The sequence below is a fragment of the Chlamydotis macqueenii genome, chromosome Z (assembly GCF_036417535.1).
Source record: "Chlamydotis macqueenii isolate bChlMac1 chromosome Z, bChlMac1.mat, whole genome shotgun sequence".
Classification (NCBI taxonomy): domain Eukaryota; kingdom Metazoa; phylum Chordata; class Aves; order Otidiformes; family Otididae; genus Chlamydotis; species Chlamydotis macqueenii.
The window spans coordinates 20,773,620-20,798,776 of record NC_141593.1 but is presented as its reverse complement, the minus strand read 5'-3'; the positions used below and the strand labels follow the sequence as shown (position 1 = coordinate 20,798,776).

Here is a 25,157-nt window from a genome sequence, read left to right as displayed (position 1 = left end):
TACAGCATTAGCAGATAAGGGATGATGAACTGATGCCATCTACCTGGACTTATGCAAAGCATCTGACGCTGTCCCGCACAACATTCTTGTCTCTAAACTGGAGAGACATGGATTTGACCAATGGACCACTCAGTGGATAAGGAACTGGCTGGATGGCTGCAATCAAAGACCTATAGTCAACAGCTTGATGTCCAAGTGGAGATTGGTGGTGAGTGGCATTCCCCAGGGGTTAGTATTGGGTCTGGCCCTGTTTAACATCTTTGTTGTCAACATGAACAGTGGAATACAGTGCACCCTCAGCAAGTTCACCGATGACACCATGGTTTCTGGTGCAGTCAACACTCGAGAGGGAAGGGCTGCCATCCAGAGGAACCTTGACAGGCTGGAGAGGTGGGCCCGTGCAAACCTCACGGCCTCAAACAAGGGCAAGGGCAAGGCCCTGCACAAGCGTCGGGGAAATCCCAAGCACAAATATAGGCTGGGCAAAGAACAGATTGTGAGCAGCCCTGAGGAGAAGGACTTGGGGGTACCAGCAGATGAAGAGCTGGACATGAGCTGACAATGCAGCCCAGAAAGACAACCACATCCTGGGCTGCATCAAAAGAAGCGTGCCAGCAGGTCAAGGGAGGTGATTCTGCCCCTCTACTCTGCCCTGGTGAGACCCCACCTGGAGTACTGCATCCAGTTCTGGAGCCCCCAATATAAGAAGGACGTGGACTTATAAGGGGGCTTATAAGAAAGATGGAGATAAACTCTTTAGCAGGGCCTGTAGTGATACGACGAGGTCTTAAAATAGAAGCAAGCAGATTCAGATTAGATATAAGGAAAAAAATTTTTACAAAGAGTGGTGAAGCACTGGAACAAGTTGCCCAGGGAGGCGGTAGATGCCCCATCCCTGGAAACATTCGATGCCAGGTTGGACAGTGCTCTGAACAACCTGATCTGGTTGGAAATGTCCCTGCTTCTTGCAGGGGGTTGGACTGGATGACCTTTAAAGGTCCCTTCCAACCCAAACTATTCTGTGATTCTATGATTAAAGCTAGCTCTGCTTGATTCAACTGAAAATAACTTCAACAGACTTTTATACAACAGAGCCATTTAGCTTAATGGGAAAATTCTTCAAGATTTAAAGTTCTCCACAAGTACATAAATATTCAAGACAAAATACTTCTAAAAGAAGCTATACTTAGCTATGGTTTACTAAGGAATTAATGCTATATGAACATATCTGCCTGCAAGAACCCTCCTCTGTTTTCATAATTCTTCAAACAACCTACCAAATTAGTTACATTTAGCAAACGGGAGATATGTCAAAGGTACAATTTTTTCCTTAGATTTTTTTTAAATCAAAATCTAAGTAAAGTAGATAGATCCAAATTAGGATCCCACCGAGAAATATACAGGTATAAAAATCTGTTTGCAACAGAAAAATCAGGAATGGGGAAAAACTGGAGTTGCACTGGAAATTTAATATAGATTTACCCCATGTAATCTTTAACAAAAGACAATTATATTTTCTTAATGACATTAGATTTGCAACAGGAAAAGTACATTGAAAGACTGTTAATCAATTTTTATCTTGATTCAAACAGTAAAATTGTAGTTATTACTTCTGTAGGAAATAAACTATGGGTTTTTTTTCCACGAGAAGTGCTACTAATGTCTATCTAAAAACACTAACTAATTGGAACAATATATTTTAATTGCTTTGAATAATGTTTGCTAAGTAACAGGAATGTAAGCAGCATTATCTCACCACTTTAATCAAAAATGTCAAAGATACATGCATCTTCCATGCAAAAGATGGTGTTTTCCTCTCACCTAAAAGAGAATCTGAACATCTGCAGATGTTTCAAAATTTTATACCAACCCACATACACAAAAACTCTAGTGCTTTACATAGTAATGAAGGAGTGCTACAATATTCAAAATGTCCCGCATATGCAGAATTTCATCACTTTCCTTCTATTGGTAGGTCTTTGGAAAAGATTACAATCTAAGTCAAAACACATTAAACAACCTCAAATAAAGGATACAGTGAAAATCATACCATACTTTGTGAACTGGCTTAGGTTCATGACCCATAAAAACTAGACCTGGAATTCCAATTTATGCCCTATACAATCTGACTGTAATATCCCACCTATTTATTTAAGAGACATTACTGGCATTTAAGAGACAGACTGAACACTTCAAGGTTTTTCTTAGTACCTGAAAACAGTGAAGGAAAACTGAAAATCTTTTGAGAATTACACCTACTTTTTAAAGCAAAAAAAAAGAAAAAACTTCACAGAGAACGTGCAGAAGCATATAATTCTGTAGGTATTACAAATACAATGGCACTGTTTGTAACTTTTAAGTAAGTGATGTGGTGCTCAAGAATACTGATTAGATTTTTAGCTTCTTTGGATAACTTTTTGTCATGCATTATCAGAACCCACATACCAGAATAACAAAAAATAAAGACCAAAACCTGCTATCATGAGAGCCACTGCCTCTTTCTCATGTATGCATTCAATATGAATTAGGAATCAGCTTAAATTAAATGTCTTTCCAATAATATCTCCAAGAGACTTCCTAATTTCCACATCTGCCACTATAAGAATGTCCAGGTCTTCACGTTATAGTACTTACAATGTCATTTCAAAATCTGGTATCTATGAAATAGCCTTTTACCTCAGTTTCCAAAAGTAAAGCATGAACAGAGATGTAAGAAGTAATACAAAAACAGAAGGGTTCATCATCGTCCTGATGTGGAAACATTTTATCAGTTCACCATGAATTCTAAAGGAATGTCTATGGAGCAAGGAATTTGCTGTTTTCTAGTTTGGGAAGTGTAACAAAACATACAGTAGAAGGTTAAGTGGAAGAAGATTAGAACCTACTGTGGTGCAACCCGTCTCCAGTAGCGATCAATTCCATTTTTAAAGTACAGCACAGCTAACCATCTTACATTCACATCCAGGGTATGATTTGTAAAGATATTCTGTTTAATTAAAAAAAAAATAAGTTAAAAACTGCTCAACACCACAGACTGGACAGAAATCATATCAACACATGCACTGGCATATGTATAAATACACACACCTCTGTATGCACAAATGTATGTAAACAAAATGCATTAGCATTTGACAGACAAGTGAAGCAATGTGTTAAATATTAATTTTTAAAGGTTAAAAAATGTTCAGCACTAGCCCTAACACTTGATTTATTAAAAAAAATACCACATATAGGTCAAATATATTTCTATTCTCGTCTGGCTGAGCAGGGAATAAAAGGGTAACAATTGCTAGCTAGTTATTTCATTCTTTAATGACACAGCTCTCAAAAGTCTGTGTCACTGCACAACACAATTTCTTATTCTAGTCAGATGTCAGCTTTCAGGAGATTCCTTCATCATCTTGACATGTGCTGACAACCGGTCTGACCACCACTGTTGATTGCAAAACAGTGACCTCATAGCACACCAACTCTCAAAGTTGCCTATGCTTATTCTGGGAAATTAGTTCCTAGTACTAAAAAGCTATCTGTGTATACACATACATATATCTGTATCTACCTAGGTACACTTTTATGTACCAGTACGTATACGCTGACAAACACAGAAGGATTATTTTATGTAGTAACATTGCAAAATTAACCAACCAGGAAAAGATAAAATAAAGGTAGCCTACTGAATCTTAATACAGGTACTACTCTGAACAGCAGCCCTCTTCTTGTTTTCCATTGCATCAGATTGATCCTTCTTGAAAAGGTGAGACATTACTTCCTCCTTTAGGAGGCAAGTAAGTGTGAGCTCAGTGGTCTTATTATACGGTACACTGTAGAAAGAGTGCACCACTTGTATCAATTGCTTTTAGAAGCTCACTAAGAAGGGACATGAAAAATGCAGGGAACCTTCAGGAACCTTACCACCAGCCCTGTCAGCTAATCTCCCTGGGAGTCTCTCTCTGCTGACAAGAAAGCAAGCATTCCTAGCTGGGTATCAAACTTAGTGCAACAACAAGCATGAGGGAAGTTCCATGAAAACAGTCAAAATGCATCACAATAAAGAAAAGGTGGTTACTGCCTTGGTAATACAAGTGTCCCTGCCTAGTGGCGTAGTAAAAGTACCTTTTGACAACGATGCTTTTGGCCTTCTACTGTCTACAGTTCACAAGAGGTTTAGCACTAGAGCCCACCCCCTCATTCTGCTAGAAGTTGGATTTCCTCCTCCTTCAGAATGCCTGGGAAAATATCCTGCTTTGAGACACAGTAATGACAATGCCTACCACAGCACAGCATAAGGATATTAGTAGCCAGACCATGACGCTTCAAGGCTTGTGTCAGAGGTTATAGTTCAACAGCCACATTCAGAATTACTCAAAGTTTACTTAATAGCACTTTTCCACTGTATCTTACCAACAAGACTGAATAAAAACCTGGCTGTGTCTCCCACTGCTTCAGTTGTTCCTCAGCTGGTTTCAGCACTGCAGTATCTTGACTAGTAGCTTGGGTCAAGACTTGCAAAACAATAGTGCTAGCACTATTGAGATCCATGAAAATCTGAGAACATTTTAAAAGGAGGAAAAACACTTAAGAATAAAAAGACAGCAAATACAGACAGGTATTTTCCATTCATATTATCTAAACATCCCATGCTAATTTTTCGTTAGACTACACTGTGTAAGATAGCGTTACACCCACTCACAGGCAGTGTCAAAACACAGCAATTTAAACTATTTTGCTTTCAGCACCCTCTCAGCAGAAAAAGTAAGCATTAAGCCTATCATTACAAGCACATATACTGAGGAACTACAGGAAATATTTTTATTTTAAACAAGTTACCTCTCCTATGAAGCACAGCAAAGTAAGGGGAAACCACAGATAGCGATGACTTCAGCTGTAGGCTAAGTGAACCATGGGGTTGTCTGAAAGATGCAAAGATGCAGAGTATTAACATTTCTGTGTTTTCTGACAGCTTTTTTCCAAAAAGAGAAAATGACCCATTTCAGATAGTTAAATTCTACAATTCAAAGTGATCTAGACATTTTAGATCGATTAAAACAGGATGAACTATAGTTTCACAATTAAGAGTTCTACATGAAACTGAATTATCCTCAATATATTTGTATTACTTTGTTATCTGTTTAGCACCCAAAATGCTAAACAGCTGAACTAAAAATGCCTATGGCCCAAATTCCAATACAAATACATTATTGTACTCTATAAAGACAAAACAAAACATTGCTCTCCAGATGACACAAACAGATATCACATACATAATGACCACAGAAACAGCATTACAACAAATCAAAGAGAAACATACATAAAAGCAACTAAGAAGTCTGACAACTAAAACTGGTTTTCTGTCTATAAAAACTTCTGGTTATAACCTGTGTAAACTTTTTGTAATACACAAAAATTATTTATATACTTAAAAATTATGTATATACTTACGTTTTCTAAATGAACAACCTTTAACAAACAGGCTTGAGGATTTCCTTTTAACACTAAAAAAGTTTATTTTTTAAACCTTCCGGAAAAAAAAAAAATTGAGGTGTAAAATTGTTACGGCGATAGTAAGAAAGCTGGAGAAATGAAATCCTATTCTGACATATGTTTAAAATTTTGGGTTTTTTTTTTTTTTCAGAAAACCACCACCTTAACAACAAAACTAGCAACAAGATTAAAGATCTTTTACACCAGTAGTAGCCCTGTACAATCAAAAAAAAAAAACAAACCCAAAAAAACCAAAACCAAACCTAACAACTCTCAACCTATAAGTCTCCGATCATCCTCAACAAAAAATAGACTAGAAATTGAAGGTCCTAAGATTAAAGAAAGTGTACTTTCGAGACTATGAACCACAAAATCAGGTCTCTCTTTACAGCAATAACTGAACAGAACAATTCTTGTTAAAAGTTAAAAAACTTTTATAAAACCCTGCTTTATATTTCCCTTGGGATGCATCTTTCTAGCTCTCTGCTTTAAATGCTCTGTTTATGGTGTTTGCATGGCAAAGTTTTGGTAGCCAGCGGTGGGGGCTATAGAGGTGGCTTCTATGAGAAGCTGCCAGAAGCTTCCCCCATGTTTGATAGAGACAATGCCAGCAGGATCCAAGACGAACCCACTGCTGATCAAGGCCAAGCCATCAGTGACAGTGGTAGTGCCTCTGGCGTAACAGATTTAAGCGGGGAAAAAACCCTGCTGTGGGGCAGCAGTCAGAAGAGAGGAGTGACGATATGTGAGAGGAACAGCCCTGCAGACACCCTGCTCAGTGAAGAAAGAAGGGCAGGAGGTGCCTCAGGCAGAGATACCCCTGAACCCCATGTTGCAGCCCATGGTGAGGCCGGCTGTCCCCCTGCAGCCCATGGAGGCCCAAGGAGGAGCACAGCTCTCCCTGCAGCCTGTGGAGGACCCCACGTCGGGGCAGGTGGGCACATGAAGGAGGCTGTGGCCTCGTGGGAAGCCCATGCTGGAGCAGCCTCCTGGCAGGACCTATGACCCTGTGGAGAGGAGCACATGCTGGAGCAGTCTGTTCCTGAGGGATGGCACACCATGGAAGGGACCTACACTGGAGAAGTCTATGAAGAACTGCAGCCCGTGGGAATGACCCACACTGGAGAAATTTGTGGAAGACTGTCTCCTGTGGGAGGGACCCCACAGGAGATAGTGGAAGAGTGTGAAGAGGATGGATGGGCAGAGATAACACATGATGGACTGACTGCAACCCCCATTCTCCATCCTCCTGTGCTGCTACAGAGCAGGCAGAGAAGCTAGGAGTGATAGAGTACCTGATAGAGTACCAATGGGCACCTGGCAGCCAAGGTCAATCCACCTCACCCCGCAAAACAAATCTGTCTTCTATTTCTTTGTATCTACTTGCATCAATCATTTCAACCCTTATCAATTTGCAGATTCTCTAAAATCTTCCTGCAATTATGAGACCTTTGCATAACAAACTTAAATATTCAAATTCTCAGCTTACTTCTCAGAAGACCACTGCTGTTTATCACCTGGGGGAAAATTATGAGAATTATCATTTTGTGGTACTATGCAATATCAACTTATGATATGGTAACATCAATGGCCTTAAAGATAAGTTGGTATCTGTATGCAGATTACTTCCCCAACTTCTTCACCTCCAGGGTAGTTACAACACTTTGAGAACTTTGAAAATCCACGGGATATTCAAGCCAGCATGACGTTAAGTGCTATGTCTCTTAAATGTGTCCCAGGTCTCATTTAGGGTTACAAAAACACTTTTAGGAATATCCCCCAGAGATCTGCCCTGAGGTGGGATAGTCATGTGTAGCATCGCATATGGGAGAATACAGGCAGGTATATAGAGAACTTTTCACCTCCCACGGTTTGGAATTTTAGTCCTGAAAAACTAAAGTACCCTGATAAAGTGACAGAGTATTTGAAGAAAAAATGTTGTGGCTATTCTAAAGAATCACAACTGACTGCACTGTTCCAGGCCCTGACTAGTATCTACTGCTCCATGTTATGCAGCACCCTCAAGGGAAAGAGAGGGAAAACAGACTGACCAGCACTGTGGCTACTCAAACCCCAGCAAAGGTGCTGCAGCTGAACCAGAGAATGAACCTGTGCTGGTATCAGTTGCTCCTGTACACAAGAAGAAAACCTGGAAGTCTGCTCTTTTAGTAAGGGATGAAGAAGTTTCTCCTAAGATGGAGGAGCAGGAAGAAGCATACCACCCTGTCAGTGAGGAGGCAGACTGCTCTGAAGCGGGGCCATCAACAAAACAGGAGGAGGAAGAAGAATCATCTGCTTTGTGCCAAGGAAGAACTCAGCAGAAGGGGTCCTCCTCTTCCTTAGAGGAAGAACTCATAAATGAGACTGTGACCACTCACTCTCTATCCCTGAGTGAGCTATGAGACATGCAAAAAGATTTCAGCCATCGTCCAGGTGAGCACACTGTCAGATGGCTGTTCCAATTCTGGAATAATGAGGCCAGTAGCCTAGAACTAGAAGGTACAAAAGCTAGGCAGCTGGGATCCATTTCTAAAGAAGAGGGCATTGACAAAGCAATTGGAAAAGGGACATGAAACCTCAGCCTTTGGAGGTGACTACTTCCAGGTGTGAAGGAAAGGTATCCTTTCAAGGAGGATGTAATATATCACCAAGGCACGCTGGTGACCATGGAGAGGGGTATCCAGCACCTGAGGGAATTAGCTGTGCTGGAGGTCATTTATGATGACCTGGACAATGAGCAGTTATCTAAAGATCCAGATGAAGTCAAGTGCACATGACTAATGTAGTGGAAGTTTGTTCAAAGCACACCAGCATCATATGCCAACTCATTGGCAGTTATGACCTGGAAAGACAGAGAGGAAGAAACAGTGGATGAACTGGCTGGCTAATGCCAGCAATATGAAGAAAGTCTCTCTTCCTCCCTACGGGCCTGCATCCCAGCTGTGGAGAAACTGTCCTGGGAGTTATAGTAATTCAAAAAGAGGATATGTCCAGCTACCCATCGGGACAGGCCAATATTTCAGCTATTAGGAGTAAACATTTCCCTGCTCAAGCGAGACAGTACACACAGCAAGGTACCCTGTGGTTTACCTTACGTGATCAAGGAGAGGACATGAGGAAGGATAGGAAACCTACCTCAGCCTCAGACATAGGTATGTGAGTTGCAGGGAAAAACAATTGCAAATGGCAGTTCTCCCCAGAAGATTGTTGCACTAGTCTTCCATAGGCAGAGGAGAAGGAATGGCCTTGCTTCTGATCCTCTTGAAGGGACTTCTGATGTATATTTACAAGAAACAACCAATGAATACTGCGGCCAGGATTAGAGGGGCCCCGCCTAATGCGTTCTCCTCAATCCCTTTGGCAGCAGAATGCAGGCCACAGTTTGCTTTCACTTGGAGGCGTATCCAGTAGACCTGGAATCAACTGCCCCAGGGGTGGAAACGCAGCCCCACTATTTGCCATGGGCTGATCCAGACTGCACTGGAAAAGGGTGGAGCTCCAGAGCACCTGCAATACATTGATGACACCAACATACGGGACAACACTGCAGCAGAAGGTTTTTGAAAAAAGGCAGAAAATAATTAAAATCCTCCTGAAAGCCAGGTTTGCCATAAAACAAAGTAAGGTCAAACAACCTGCACAAGAAATCCAGTTTTTAGGAATAAAATGGCAAGATGGGCATAATCAGATTCCAACGGATGTCATTAATAAAACAACAGCTGTGTTTCCATCAACTAACAAAAAGGAAGCACAAGTGTTCTTAGGCATTGTGGGTTTCTGGAGAATGCACATTCCAAATTACAGTATGATTATAAGCCCTGTCTAAGAAGTAACCTGAAAGGAAATTATTTTAAATGAAATTATTTTAAATGGTGCCCTGAGCAACGACAAGCCTTTGAACAAATTAAACAGGAGATTGTTCATGCAGTAGCCCTGGGGCCAGTTCGGTCAAGACTAAATATTAAAAACGCGCTCTACACCGCAGCTGGGGAGAATGGCCCTATCTGGAATCTTTTGCAGAAAGCACCAGGGGAAACCCGTGGTCAACCCCTTGGGTTCTGGAGCCAGAGATACAGAAGATATGAGGCCTGCTGTACTCCAACTGAAAAAGAGATACTGGCAGCACATGAAGGAATTCAAGCTGCTTCAGAAGTGATTGGTACTGAAGCACAGCTCCTGCTGGCACCCCGACTATCAGTGCTGGGCTGGATGTTCAAAGGGAGGGTGCCCTCTACACATCATGCAACTGATGCTACGTAGAGTAAGTGGGTTGCACTGATCACCCAGTGGGCTCGAACAGGAAACCCCAGTCTCCCAGGGATCTTGGAAGTGATCTGGACTGACCAGAAGCCAAAGATTTTGGAATGCCACCAGAGAAGGTTACACATGCTGAAGAGGTGCAACCATATAATAATCTACCAGAAAATGAGAAGCAGTATGCCCTGTTCATGGATGGGTCCTGTCATATTGCAGGAAAACATCAAAGGTGGAAAGCTGCTGTGTGGAATCCTAAACAAGTTGCAGAAGCCGCTGATGGAAAAGGTGAATTGAGTCAGTTTGCAGAGGTGAATGCCATCCAGCTGGCTTTAGACATTGCTGAATGGGAAAAACGGCTTGTGCTCTATCTTATAACTGATTCATAGATGGTGACAAATGCCCTACGGGGGTGGTTAAAGCAATGGAAGCAGAGCAACTGGCACCGTAGAGAAAAACCCACCTGGGCTGCTGCAGTGTAGCCACCCGGCTACAGAATCTGGTTGAAAAGTACGTCATGTAGATGCTCATGTGCCCAAGAGCTGAGCCACGGAAGAACATCAAAACAACCAGCAGGTGGATCAAGCTGCTAAATTTGAAGTGGCTCAGGTGGATCTGGACTGGCAGCATAAGGGTGAATTATTTTTAGCTTGGCGGGCTTATGACACCGCAGGCCATCAGGGAAGAGGTGAAACACACATGGGCTTGTGATCAAGGGGTGCATTTGACCATGGACACTATCACACAGATTATCCATGAATGTGAAACATGTGCTGCAATCAAGCAAGCCAAGCAGTCAAAGCTTCTGTGGTATTGAAGATAATGGCTGAAATATAAATATGGAGAGGCCTGGCAAGTTGATGGCATCACACTCCCAGAAACCTGCCAAGGCAAGCGCCATGTGCTTACAGTGGTAGAAGCAATTACCAAATGGCTGGAAACATACCCTGTGAGAGAGCAACTGTGTGTCATTTTAACTGCTGAGCAGGGCTAAACCATAACACATGGGAAAACTGCATGTGTAGCAAAAGTTAATCTGCAGCACATACCCAGATATTTGCTAAAGATTCATTGCAAGGTCATGTTTATTTGAGAGGAAAAAAATGGACTATGGTGCATTCACATAACAATTGATTTTGCACTACAAAATTAAGATCATGTCAGCTAAAGTAAATTATTCCTCAGCTACATTTAAATCTAATGTAGAAAAGGGGAGTTTCCCCCAAACAGAACAGTACTTCTACTAAAAATTTATGTACTTCACCTAGAACAGCTCTCATCAGAAGACTTAATTACTGACATTCATACAGTACAAACACAAAACCTATGAAGCTTTCTTGCATTTTCTTATTCCAAAATAATTAGCTGGCAGATCTAAAGAAAACAAAAACAAGCCCCAAGAGCAATACTCGCAAAGCTTCTTTTTTACTAATCATAGAATCATAGAATGCTTTGGGTTGGAAGGGACAAGGGACCTTTAAAGGCCATTTAGTCCAACCCCCCTGCAAGGAGCTGGGACACCTCCAACCAGATCAGGTTGCTCAGAGCCCCATCCAACCTGGCCTTGAATGTTTCCAGGGATGGGCCATCCACTACCTCTCCAGGCAACCTGTTCCAGCGTTTCACTACCCTCATTGTAAAAAATTTCTTCCTTAATGCCTAACAACAGGCAAATAACAAAACAATAGCACACCTTCAAGATGGCTTCAGCACACCTGCTAGCTAGAGAACATTTAATTAAAACTGATTTCTAAAAGCAAAACCATAAGTTCCTGGGATCTAATCCTGTAAATCAATCTTATTTTGTTTCTCTGTCTTATCAAAACGTGAACTTAGGGCAGGCTTACATATTATGACAGAGACAAGCTAATAATTGACCCCAAAATGGGGGGGAAGGAAAACAAAAAAAAATAAGCCAAAAAGTCAAGCCACTTGAGCACACTATTCCACAGAGACCAGCACCAGCTAGGGGAGGAAGGAGGAATAAGGGACATCCAACAGTGTCAAGCCGTTACAGGCTCAGGTCCTAAGAGGCCATTTCACTGACAAAGTCTCTCTCTTTTCTCACCAACAGGATTTCTATTGGGTACTTATCCTCTGTGTGCACTCTGTAAAGATGATTGACTCAATGAGGGCATCAGCTCACACCTCGTGTTAATGGGATCCTCCCAAAAAACAGTTTTAATTACTGTCATGTACAGATGCCTTTGTGAAATCAATCCCTGCAGACAGAACGTACCTGTACGTTAGAGCTTTAAACCCAGATCTCTCCAATCTTAGGCTGCTGTGACCCATTCCACTACCCTCCTTTTTTTCTTTTTTTTTTTTTTTAACTGACACATCAGGCCTCTTCAGAACATAATTTACACAGAGGACATACAGAGGCTCTTAGATCCCACAGCAAAGGCTCATTAATATTGGCTCTGATATTGTGGGACAGAGACAATTTTCACCTCTTACAAATCAAGCTTTGCTGTTGTGCAGCACAGGCAGAGGAACATGGATTACACCACAGGGACAAGGATTTCCTCCACAGTCTGTGGGGTACTTCTAGAGCTTGTTGAACGAGTTCTACAAGACTGTCCTAGAGACGAAACAGAGGAGGTGAGTATTAAACAGCTGACATCTTTTGCGTACCTTCAGAGCCATGAGGCATGAATAGAAATGCTGGCAGAGTCAGTCAACCTAATAAGCAACATTTTCTTAGAAGGAAGGCAAAGTCTATGCTTTGAGTCAAAAGAGCATGAATTTCCAAGTTTGATCACTAGGTAAGGATAGCATTTCCCATCTTCACTTGCTAATCTCAGACTGTCTTCACCATTGTCGTAGTTCAGCCCCGACCAGGACCAGACTACGCAGTCTCTCTCCCACTCCCCCAACCCTCCAAGAGAATAGGGGGAGATCATATAAGAAAAATGGCTCGAGGTTTGAGATAAGGATGGGGAGAAATCCTTAAAGTTACCATTAAGGGCAAAACAGACTCGACTTGGGGAAAACTATTCATTTATTTCTAAAGCTAGCAGGAGAATGAGACAGGGAACAAGATAACCTCCCCCAACCCCTCCCTCTTCCCAGGCTTAACATTATCTCTACTACCTTCCCCGCTGGAGCAGCACACGGGGAAGAGGGAATAGGGGTTGCGGTCAGTTCATCACATGTTGTTTTACGCCGCTGCTTTGTTGTCAGGGGAAGAACTCCTCACATTCCTCCCCTGCTTCAGCCTGGGGTCCCTCCCACGGGCCACAGTCCTTCGTGAAACTGCTCCAGCTTGGGTCATCTCTTCCACAGGATGCAGTCTCTCCAGAACAGCTGCCCAAACAGGCCCTCCACAGGCCACAGCCTCCTTCAGGCATCCACCTGCCCCAGCGTGGGGTCCTCCCCAGGCGGCAGGGGGATCTCTGCTCCTCCGTGGACCTCCATGGGCTGCAGGGGCACAGCCGGCCTCACCATGGGCTGCACCACGGGCTGCAGGGGAATCTCTGCTGGGAGCTGCATTACTGCTCCCCCTCCTTCTTCACTGACCTTGGCATCTGCAGCCGTTCCCCTCACAAGAAATTCTTCACAATGGGCTCAGGCAGATGCCTCTGAGGATCTTTTTACATCTCATTCACTTCTCATCTCCTCTCCACTTCTTGCAGCTGGGCCGGGCCAAGTTGGGCCCAGTCGGCCACCCGGCGGGAGGCCAGAGGGTGAGGCCTGCAAGGCGCACAAGGCTCGCACCTCCCCTTGTCTGTCCTGGCTCAGCTGCTTCACATCATCCCCTTTTTTTTCCTGTTTTCCCCTTCTTAAATACGTTATCACAGTGGTGTTATCACGGAACATTCTGCTACCAATTGGCTTGGCCTTGGCCAGCAGCAGGTCCGCCCTAGGCCCGGCCAAGTCCACTGAACAAAGGGGAGCAATTTCTAGCAGTTTCCTACAGAAGCTACCACTTTAGGCCCCTCCTCGCTAAACAAAACCAGAACAACGATAAACTCTGAGCAATTTCAGGAATGTTGCTTGCTTTCTGCCACATTTCTGTGGTTCATATCCACTGATGTCATAACTAAGTACCACATGCCAGGTGCAGGAGGACAGAAAAGAAATCTCTTCAATTAGAAATGTTCAATACCGTCAGCTGTAAATCCAATGGCTCTACTGCCATGCTTGAACAAATTCTTGCATGAGGGAAAAGAGCCTAACCACACACAACAAGGAAAAGCTGCTCTCCAAGATTCCACTGAATATGCACAGAACTGAGAAAACAGCACATTCTCAAGTTGCAGCTGACAGGAAAAAAAACAAACTCAGTTACCTAGAAGACAAGCAACACATCAAATGCCACCCCTTAGCATAGTGAGGTCTTCCCTTCCCATTCCGAAGACGAGGTGTCTTCAGAAACCACAAGAACCAATATAAGCTTCTCTTCATTACCATCCAATGTCTTGCACTTGCATTCCCACTCCTGAACTCCTTAATCTCCCTTCCCTGGCAAAAATCCAAGAGTCGCTTCTGTTCTACTCTTAATTCTTCAATTCCCTTTTTAAGAAAGTATCTGCATACACAGTTTACTTCACAGAATATTCCAAGTCTCTTAAATGTTCTGCCATGCTGGTTTAATGTTTTTTTCCTGAGCAGTCAATCCTTTCGCTCAGGCAATGGGCACTTTTCCCGTAACACTGAAATACATCCAAATTTTAAAATTATATGCCAGTTACAAAAACAAATCAAGAACTGCTACACATCTGCAAGGGAACAAAACAAAGGACTTCACCAGTAAACACCTCCACACTTCACTTTTTCAAGACTTCAAAGAATGCAGTATAACAACTCACATTCAAGCAACTAATTAAGTACATTTTTTGTTCCTTTCTTATTAATTCAATAAACTATTTTCCACTGTAATGAGGTGCAAGAACGCATTCAGTTAAGCTTCTATGAAATCAGGAGATAAAGTGGTAAATACATCACCCAAAATCACATCCTGGGCTGCATCAAGAGGACCGTGGCCAGCAGGTCGAGGGAGGTGATTCTGCCCCTCTACTCTGCCCTGGTGAGACCCCACCTGGAGTACTGTGTCCAGTTCTGGAGCCCCCAACATAAGAAGGACATGGACCAGTTGGAGAGGGTCCAGAGGAGGGACACGAAGATGATAAGAGGGCTGGAGCACCTTTCCTGTGAGAGTTGGGGCTGTTCAGCCTGGAGAAGAGGAGGCTCTGGGAAGACCTGATAGCGGTCTTCCAGTACCTCAAGGGGGCCTACAAGAAAGATGGGGAGAGGCTGTTCAGTAGGGCCTGTTGTGATAGGACGAGGGGTAATGGTTTTAAAATAGAGGGACACAGATTCAGATTAGATATTAGGAAAAAAATTTTTACAATGAGGGTTGTAGAACACTGGAACAGGTTGCCCAGAGATGTGGTGGATGCCCCATCCCTGGAAACGTTCAAGGCCAGGATGGACAGGGCTCTGAGCAACCTGATCTGGCTGGAGACTCCTTGCAGGGGGGTTGGACTAGATGACCTTTGAACGTCCCTTCCAACCCTAACCATTCTATGATTCTATGATAATCATGCAGATACATACTGGGCTACTTTAAGAAGAATGTAGCAAGCAGCTCTAGGGATGTAGTCCTCCTTTACCCAGGAGCATCCGATATTGCGTCTAGAATACCGTTTTCAATTTTGTAATCATAGTTTTCCCATTCCCCAGTTCAAGAAAAAAGTGTAGGAACTGGAGAGAGGCCAGAGTTACTAAGATGGTCTGGGGTCTAAAGCAAACTACCTATGAGGAGGAGTTGAGGGCTTGTTTAGCAAAGGGGATGTTAAGGAGAGACTTCATAGACACTCACAGCTGACTTCCTGAAGGGCATATACAAGAAGTCAGAGCCAAACACTTCTTGTCAGTAGATTATATAACTGATCAGTAACTATAAAGCTACAAACTGCAGGGTGAGAGGTTCAAGCAAAAACTTAAGACTGTCTTTTCCAGTACCTTTGTTTTAAGGAAAACAGGAAAAACAAAGTTTACATTCCGAAAAGCCCCAATAACCACTTGTGTGTCACCTTCTGAAATGAGCCACGCAAATGCTAACATTCATAGTGACACTGGCGTGACATATTAGCCATGCTTTTAAGGATACTGTCAATTTCAGGAACAGCTGGTAGTTATATCAATCTCTCTCCAGCCTTCTATGAACTTCCCCATGAGTCTCTTTTCTAACATTACAGCACCTGTATCAATCATGCCTAATGTTGGTACATCTACTGAGGAGTACAAGCAAAAGAACTGCCAGTACCCTGGCTATTCAAGGTACTACTTAAACCTACTAACAACTACAATAATGACTGCCATCACTACAATGACTAATGTCAGGCATTACCAAGACTTTTCAAAACCAGCAGATTAATTTTTTTTTTACTTAAATGAACAAGGCGGTCTATACTTTGCCCAATTTAAGCCACAGTAAAGACCACAAGTAAAAATGTCTAAACAGGAAAGACTTACATGTTTTTTTTTTCCCATACTGCTACTGACAGAAATAGAGGAATAGAACTTCCACATAGTTATTTTTATAAAAATGTGACACTGAAACGAAAACCGTAGTCTGAAAAAAAATCAGCATGCAGAAGATACAAAGGATAAAAGAAGACAGACCAAGGAGGAACACAGGAATAATGGACAGCAGTGCACAAGGTTGACAAAAATATTAAGGGAAGTAAGTCAGATTGTGCTAGAAATATTGAGGACAAGAACAGCCTTTCAGGCTAAACAGAAAACACCAAATTGACCAAAAACTCCTAACAGAGAAAAACAGGCAGTAAAATAGTAAGTGGGACTACTCCAAGGATTTATTTGTTTGGATACAACTCGTAAGAGACTCCATCAGAGTTCAGTATTGATGACATACAAAAAGCCAAACGGACACCCAGAGAGAACAGAAGATTTTTAATGTTTAACAGTAAGCTTATAGGACTGGCAGTCTCAGAGGACCAATCTCATTCCTTTGACTTCTTCCTAGTTCACCTCATTTTAACAGATTTTCAAAAAGACAAGACAGAACAATTTATAACAAACTAGTGTGCAATAGCTGAAACGGAAATGCAAGTTTCAGTCTGCCCCTCATGCTCTGAAACAGCCTTAAACGATTTCAGTCTAACCATGCTTCTGACGACACAGTTTTAAAATTTTATATGTAAAGCTTGGGTAACAAAAAGCTTTATTAGGTCATTTACACATACGGTACTAAATGCCCTTGTGCAAAACAGTGCAATGAAAGAACAAGAGACGAAAAGTAGAGAGCAATGAAGAAAGCCGGTATTAAAGTGAAGTTTCAAGAATCCAAAACCCACAGGGAGCATGCTCTTTGTAGAGACAGAGGTAATTCTCACAAGTGCGAACAGTAACTTGAAAGCCAAGGCAAACGCGCGACAGACATCCCTCCACTTACAGGACAGAGGAAGAAAGGTACACAGAAGCAGAGGCCGGAAGCAGTACTGGTACTGTGTTCAGGGCCACATTCTTACATTAAACGCAGGCTGTTGTGTTCTAAGGTAACAAACCAGAGAAATAACTCACCGCTGCTCCACTGACCCTGCCTTTGATTTAGGACAGAATCTGCTTTACAGTAACACTTCAACTGCTGGTCTTCAACCTGCAGGAAGAAAATTAAAGCCACCTTTAATGAAGGCCCTTTCCTACCAACACCAGGTTCTTTCAAAACACCACGCCGCTTAACGCCTCGTATTCTCCTGACGCCTCCCCGCCAGCTCTGCCCGGGCTGAAAACCGTTTCAAGGAGACACCAGGAAGCAGCTCTCCGGCATCAGGGCACAGCCCCGTTCTTCTGACTGAGAGCGCGCTTCGCCATGGCCGAGCAATACAACACGCAGAGCCGAGCTGTCTCATCCTCGGCGCTCCGCAGAAGCCCGCACAGGTGACGCAAAGGCCACGCTGCACCGGCACGCCACCGGGCAGCCCCGAGAGACACGCGGGGGGGCGGCACCGCAGCCCCCGCGGGTCAGGAAGCGCCGCGCTGCAGCCCCGCAGCTCCGCGCCCTAAGCCGAGGCCGCTTTCCCCTCTCTCCCCTTCTCCCGTCCCAGCCGCCACCCGGGTCCCGGCGGCGCGGCCCGCCGTGGCGGGAGGGCCCCGAGCACCGGCGGGAGCGGGGGGTGGGGGGGGGTCAGCCCGCGAGCGCGGCGCTCACCGCTGCCAGCGGGGCGGGGCGGGCCTGGCGCGCGAGACCCCCGCCTGTTCGGAAGCTCGCGCCAAGAGGCGCTACCAGCCGCTGCCGCACCGCGCCTCCCCCGGCGCGCCGCCCTGACGTCAGCGCGCCGAGCGGCGGCACGCGGCCGCCTCTCCCCGCGGAGGCGGAGACTCGAGCGGGGGGCGGGGCGCGCGGCCTACCCGTGGGGGAGGGGTAGGGGGGTGGCCGCTCGTCCTTCCCGCCCGCGGGTTGGGGGCTCCCGTGTGCGTGACTGTGGGGCAGGGGTGAGTGCGGGCGGCGGGAAACCGCGGCTTCCGGCAGAGCCCACCCCCAGTGTGAGGGAGCAGCCACAGCGGCGGGGAGAAGGGTGTCGAGGGGCTGTGGCAGAAATGCGCGGCGTCAGTACTCGCGTACCATTTTACGCTGAGGCGTCTGATGCGGAATAACTCGGTTTTCGCTTTTCTTCGGCGAATACGTAGTACTGAACGCACCTGACCGGAGCCCGAGGCCGCCGCGCACGGCTCGGACACACCGCCGGCCCGCCAGGGGGCGCTGTCCGCCGAGGCGCCGAGCCTCTGCGGCGCCGGCCCGGCCGCGGTGCAGTTCGGGAATTGTAGTCCCGCGCGGCCACGTGCGTGAGGAGCGGAGCCCAGCCGAACCGGCCGCCGCCATGCCCAAGGTGGGGACGGGGAAGCGGCCGCGGCAGGAGCGCCGGGAGGGCCGCGCTACCGGTGAGTGCGGAACGGGCTGGGCGGCGGCCCCGGGAACGGTGGGCCTAGGCCAGGCGCGGCCTGCGCTCGCCCGTATTCGGGGGACGCCTCGGTGCCGGGAGCGGCCCTGCTCGGGGCGCGGGGGAGCGCAGCTCCCGGCCGGGGAGCGCGGCTTGAGGTGGGAGAAGCGCGAATGCCGGCGGCGGAGGAAGGCCGGAGTGTTCACCGTCGCGGTTCCGGGGCGCTCCTCGCCGCGGGGGTAACGCCGCACTCTCTCTGCCCGCCCCAGGCATCCTCTTCAACACCGGGGCCGGCCAGCACATCCTGAAGAACCCCCTCGTCGTCAACAGCATCATCGAGAAGGTACTGTACTGCAGCTGCTGCCCTGATACTGCCTTTTGGGGAGGTGGGGCTGCTTGCTTTATTTTTTTAAGTTCGGCCAAAGGTCTCTTGCAAATCAGCTTTGAGACATTCTTGTTCCCTCTCGTCCTTTTCTACACGACGTTCACGCTCCTCTGCCGGCTGATCATGGTTTCTTGCTGAGCTGCACAGAGCTTTCGTTTTGACGATAAACAGTTGCTTGAAATCGGTTCTAGAAAAATAACTGAAATGCCGTTTGTTCTTAGGCTGCCCTACGGCGCACAGATGTCATTCTGGAAGTAGGACCGGGAACTGGTAACCTGACAGTGAAGATGTTAGAGAAGGTGAAAAAAGTAAGTGTGTATTTCCCTCCCGCTCAAACCACGTCATGGCTTAGACTGTGGCAAAGAGAAGGATCTTCATCTGTTTGATTGAAATAAGTAGAATTACTCTATGGCTATTTTTCTTAACATTTGATTCGTCTGTTTGATTCAAATAACTAGAATTATTCTATGGCTATTTTTCTTAACATTTGCATAATTCGAGTGAGTTTTTAGCTGTTCATGTAAGTCTTGTATGGTTTTATCAAACTATATTGTTACCCATTCATGTGGTAAGTCTTGCATGTTTTGGGGGATGGAGGAAGGTACACAGACTAATAGGGAATTTTAAAGAATGACTTAAGCCTGTAGCAATAGATACAGGGGTTTTTACAGTAGAACTTTTAATCCCAGTTAGGAGGAGTTGTATAAAGTTGCAAATATATACTTTGTTTTCAGGTTATTGCTTGTGAAATTGACCCTAGACTTGTTGGTGAGCTTCAGAAGAGAGTCCAGGGCACGTAAGTATCAACTGTGGAAACAGTGAGCACTTAAAGCAGTGGGGCTGCTGTGGCAAAAACTTTGGCAACATGCTTTTCTGAGGATAACCACAGTGTATTTTCCCCCAGGTGTCTGGCAAACAAACTTGAAATCAAGGTTGGAGATATCTTGAAAACAGACTTACCATTCTTTGATGCATGTGTCGCTAACTTGCCTTACCAGGTATAGGCTAAACAACATGGCAAAATGTTTTTCTTTTTAAATGGTAATTGCACAGAAATTATATTAGTGCTTTTATTCTTTTCCTCAGATTTCTTCACCTTTTGTTTTCAAGTTATTGCTTCATAGACCTTTTTTCAGGTATGTGGAAGAACAGAGCTCTGTATTATCCAACAGGCAAAACAGTAGTTTTAAAAATATTCCTAAATCACATTTTTTTAGCTCTTAAATTATTAGTCTGATGGATCAGGGCCGCACTGAAATTATTCTGTAAGGTGAAAACTGCCGGTGCCTGGAAATTAGTTTATGTCAATGTATTAAGCACAAGGGAAGACTTAATCTTGGCATCAGTGAGTGTCCAGCTGATGGAAACAGGAGTTGCACCTCTTTGCACTAGTATTATAACTGATTGTTACTCCAGGGATAAGTAGGGCATTGTAGCATTTCAAGTACCTTCCTACCTTAGAAAGGAAGGGTGGAAAGGGTGGGATTGAAGCCAAGACACTTGCTGTTGTCTGGTCCAAAACAAAATAACTGCCCAGGTACTTCTGTGTGTCATTCAAGATGTCAGCAGTTCTTGATTGCTCTAATTGAAGTGCTAATGTTAGTGGCATTACTGGTCAATTTCTGGAGCTAGAGAGTTTGGATTTGAAGGACTCATCATAGAATTATTCAATATGATTTGTTACAGTCGGGCACAAAACTGAGACTAGCCTCTGTCTCTTTGATCCTGATCCATTTAGCAGTATAAGGATCAAATTCATTGTAAATTTAAGGAGATTTAGATGATTTCACCAAGAAGTTTTGTGTTTTGGGTTTTTTGTAACACTTTCTGAGCTAATTAAGGCAGAGTTTGTTCATGATAAATTTTTATTGCTGCTACGCTCTGAGGCAAATCCTGTGTTTTCCAAATGTGATAGTTGGCTTTTGACATAAAAGTTGCTTCCATAGAATTCATTTTCTCATTTCTGTTATTCTCAGGTGTGCAATTCTTATGTTTCAAAGGGAATTTGCACTTCGTTTGGTTGCAAAACCAGGAACTAAACTATACTGCAGACTCTCTATTAATACGCAGTTATTAGCTCGAGTGGACCATCTGATGAAGGTATGTCATTCTGTGTTAGCAAATGGAGCGATCAAAAATAGAAGAACATTTCTAGGAATGTGAGGATTTGCTGCTTATTCATACAGGTGCCTGACTTCTCACTAATAGGTTGGAAAGAACAACTTCAGGCCTCCTCCCAAAGTTGAATCCAGTGTTGTCAGAATAGAGCCAAAGAACCCACCACCACCTATCAACTTCCAGGTGAACATTGTGTACCCTAATAACAATATAACATACAAGTGATAAATCTTAATTTTATTTTTCTTTTCACTTATTACTTAGTTCCATGTGCTTTTTTTTTTTCACTACTAAGTAACAGCTATTCATTGGCATTTGCTTAATTCCGAAATACTTACTCCTCTATTGATCAGACTTGCATTAGGATGGTACCTGAACATGCCACCATCAGTTCGGGAGCAGCATTTTTGACAAGACTGAGGTACCATCTCCATGTCAGTTGGAGAGTTGCAAGTAATAGTGTCGCTTTCATCACGGTTTGTATCTCCCAGAGACTTTTCTGGCTGATGACTTTGTTGGTTATGATCAAAGGAGTATCTACAAGAACCTTTATCTTCAGATGACTGTGTATGATCTGGGAAGACAGATGTGACAGGATAGTATTCTTAAAATTTATTTTTAAAATGCTTTGATCTTCAAGACCATTTCAGCCTTGCCCAAGGTTAGCTGTATTTTCTTCAAGTGTCTGCCTTCTCAGCACATAAGATCTAGTCAATAGTGCCTAGGCACAGAAAAGAACAATTCAAAGGTTTTTGTTGGTGAAGTATTTTCTCCTCCATTTGTATTGCTTTGTCCAAGACAGGACTGGTTTTGTATTGTTTAGAAATATATTTTCCTGAAATATTTTTCTTTATGAAATTGTCGGTAGTGAGTGTTCTTGTTTGTAGTAGCTGTATGTTCCTTTCTGTAAATTCTAAATTTTTTATTTCAGGAATGGGATGGTCTGGTAAGGATAGCCTTTGTTAGGAAAAACAAGACCCTCTCCGCAGCATTTAAGTGAGTAACTTCTATTAAAAGAAACCTTTTCAAAGTTTGAGAGTCCATCCAATTAACTATTTCTTTTATGCAAATACATAACAGTGTTACATGCATGCCAGCACAGTCTGGGATAAACCATGACAGAGGATTTATGCTGAGGTTACAAGATTTTTATTTTAGAAGAAAACTAGGTAGCTATTTAAAAATAACAGCTCTCATTATTGTTTTTTATAGTAAAGGTGAACTACCAGTCGAGTCCAAAAAACTAGTTAAAGCTCAATTTTCATTCTAAACTTGCATTTCTTTCAGGTCAAGTGCTGTAGAGCAGTTGCTGGATCATAATTACCGAATTCATTGTTCCTTACATAATACAGTAAGATCCTTTTTAATATATGAAGTTCTCTTTCTTTGTACTGTGACCTACATACTGACTTCTAGAAGAGTAAAAAATTAATATTGCAAAGCTTAACGTATTAAAAGTTTTTCCAAGAGAGTTTGAGGAGGGAGGAACTTACCTCTTTTCTTTGAGAAAAATCTAAAAGGGTGACTAAAATACAGTCAAAAAGCTGAAAGCTGAGTATGTTATTAATACATTGACTGCAGGTCTCAAGGACTTTCACTAATATAATAAAACTTTTTGTGTCTTCTTAGCAATATTGTTGTGATCCATTTTTAGTGAATGAGCTGTTGTATAAAAATTGAGATAGAAGAATACAGTAATCCATACAAGAAAAAGTATAGCCTATTTCTTTCACTTGAAACAGGAACTGTTCTAAAAGCAAGAAAAGAGGAGATGATTTAAATGAACCTTTTTCTATGCTATGAATAGAAAATGAATTTGTATCCTATTTTCCATTGACAGGAAATACCTGAAAACTTCAAAATTGCAGAGAAAATACAGACAGTCCTAAAAAATACAGGTTACTCTGAAAAAAGAGCCCGTTCAATGGATATAGATGACTTCATTAGGTATATTTTTTCTTCTTTATGCCTTCCTTTTAAGCTGCTTCAAATTCTGTCTGCACCTGTACCTGTGTAGCACAGATTGGTATTGGGTTACACAGGAATAGTACTAACGCTGTTCTCCTCTCAATACCGGACACTCCGTGCTTCCAGACCTGAACATGGACAAACACTTAAACTATTTATGTATCTTAACTGCTGCGTACAGTATTGATAAGCAGCTAGCTAGAGATCCCTATTTCTGGTGTTTGTATACTAGACCCTTCTACGTCTGTCTCCTCTAAAAATGGTTTTAATAATGGAATTGGTTATTATAATTTCCCTGGAGACTTACACAGCCCTTCTCTGTCTTGAAGATTAGGCCTTAGTCTATGGCATAATTTGGAAACTTGCATAATTAAGTGCTATATTCTGCTCTTACTTCTGGTCAGTTAATTTAAGGGGGAACATGAATCTTCTCCTAATTAAAAATACCTAGCTGTTTCTCAGTGTGACAATACGGCTACTGCTCTTTAAAGAAGCATAGTAAACCTTGTAGGATGCAGTATAACTGCACTGAAAATATTCCTGCATCTCTAAAATGACACAGTTGCTAATAACCTTTAGTTTAAGATCCATAACAATTTTTTATCGCAGTTGAACAGTGATGGCTGCTTTCACGTTATTTTCGTATGTTCTATGCCAGCCAGCATGTCTTAAAAATGCCTTAAGCTGAAGTATAAATTAGTAGAAATTGTAACATAACCATCTTATTCTTTCAGACTGCTGCATGGCTTCAATTCAGAAGGCATCCATTTCTCATAGATTCTACTAGAGGACTGAAAGATGTTCTGTATTTTGTCACTGAACAAAATACTTAAGCCAGGGTGACCGCAGTGGGACAAGTTCTTCTTGCAAAAGCAACGAACAGAACACAGCGTGCACACTCTGGTTCTTATTGAAACCTTACATGCAGTTTTATCACAGATGTTGGCGAGAAGCTGCTGCTTTGTATTTTATAAGTGATAAATTCTTTAACAACTGAAGTGAGGGGCTGGACTTCCACCTAACAGTTTGTTTTTAAATATATCCAATAACATGGATAGATGCTGCCATAATTGAAATCTCTTCTCTGATCATGAACTTCACATCAGTACATTCTTGCACAGTACTCAACAAGTCTGGTCTGGTCAACAAAAACAGAGTTGTCGTCATTCCGTTTGTTTGGGATTTTTGTTTTTTTGTTTGTTTTAAAGTATTTTTAAATACTTTCTCTTGATTTGAAATACCCGTCTCTTCCATTTGTCCTCTTATAGCTACTCACATTCCAAGTCCATTACTAAACTCTTGGAGAAATCCCAGTAACTATTTCTCAGAAACAATAATATTTATCTTGTGGGCTTGGTATAATTTACAAAATTGAGGTACCTGAAAGTACCAGTGTCATCTCCTTTATCCCCTCCTTGTTGCCATCAAACCACTGTAGGAACCAGCAGAAAAGCACCAAAGGGCCAGTGCTCACAAGCATAGACAGAAGGGATTTTTTTGTCAAAATAAATTCAAGCAGCTCTTTTCATAAGAAAACAACTTCACCTTTCAAGGCAAGGGGGAGTTTTAGAATACATCAAAGCTTTCAGTGAATCTTAGAGCAGTGCATGTCTGTGTCCTGACAGAAAGACTTACTGAAGTGTCTTAATATAGTTCAGATTATACATATTAAGGACAAGGAAGAGTTTTCCCAAGGAAGCTTGCATTAACTCTGCAGAGCAGCTGTCAAAATAAAAATCCATTTTGGTCTTATGATTCAGTAAAACAGTAACTATTAACTCTCTAGCATCATGCAGGGGTGAAGACATGACTCTGTATATGCATAGAATTATAGAATGGTTTGGGTTGGAAGGGACTTAAAAAATCATCTAGTTCCAACCCCCACTAAATGCTTTCAATCACATCAGGTTGCTTAAAGCCCCATCCAACCTCACCTTGGAAACTTCCACAGATTGGGCATCCAGAACTTCTCTGGGCAACCTGTTCCAGTGCCTCACCACCCTCTCTGTAAATTTCTTCCTTAGTGTAAATCAACCCTC

The 25,157-nt window shown here is 43.1% G+C and overlaps 2 protein-coding genes across 3 annotated transcripts in view; one reads left to right on the top strand and one right to left on the bottom strand.

Annotated features, from left to right (window-relative positions):
* IPO11 (importin 11) overlaps nucleotides 1-17,366 on the bottom strand; it is a 96,777-nt gene extending 79,411 nt beyond the window's left edge. For both annotated transcript variants that reach the window (XM_086770683.1, XM_086770684.1), the window contains exons 1-4: nucleotides 17,290-17,366; nucleotides 4,828-4,910; nucleotides 4,402-4,545; nucleotides 2,886-2,986 (exon numbers count right to left, since the gene is read on the bottom strand). In XM_086770683.1, coding sequence (XP_086626809.1) covers nucleotides 2,886-2,986; nucleotides 4,402-4,539 — 239 coding nt within the window. In that variant the 5' untranslated portion in view covers nucleotides 4,540-4,545; nucleotides 4,828-4,910; nucleotides 17,290-17,366. The remainder of the gene's footprint in view (nucleotides 1-2,885; nucleotides 2,987-4,401; nucleotides 4,546-4,827; nucleotides 4,911-17,289) is intronic.
* Nucleotides 17,367-18,205: 839 nt separating this feature from the next.
* DIMT1 (DIM1 rRNA methyltransferase and ribosome maturation factor) lies at nucleotides 18,206-24,356 on the top strand. Its single transcript, XM_086770315.1, has 12 exons — nucleotides 18,206-18,648; nucleotides 18,917-18,990; nucleotides 19,254-19,340; nucleotides 19,767-19,828; nucleotides 19,937-20,030; nucleotides 20,119-20,168; nucleotides 21,009-21,132; nucleotides 21,241-21,333; nucleotides 22,082-22,146; nucleotides 22,438-22,501; nucleotides 22,991-23,097; nucleotides 23,853-24,356. The coding sequence occupies exons 1-12, from the start codon at nucleotides 18,588-18,590 to the stop codon at nucleotides 23,893-23,895; spliced, it is 924 nt and encodes a 307-aa protein (XP_086626441.1). The 5' UTR covers nucleotides 18,206-18,587; the 3' UTR covers nucleotides 23,896-24,356.
* The last annotated feature ends 801 nt before the right edge of the window (nucleotides 24,357-25,157 follow it).

Coding starts and splice junctions, on each gene's coding strand:
- DIMT1 (XM_086770315.1), top strand. CDS start 18,588: ATGCCCAAGGTGGGGACGGGGAAGCGGCCGCGGCAGGAGCGCCGGGAG. Junction 20,031..20,118: donor TCGCTAACTTGCCTTACCAG/GTATAGGCTAAA, acceptor TCTTTTCCTCAG/ATTTCTTCACCTTTTGTTTT. Junction 21,334..22,081: donor CACCACCTATCAACTTCCAG/GTGAACATTGTG, acceptor TTTTTATTTCAG/GAATGGGATGGTCTGGTAAG.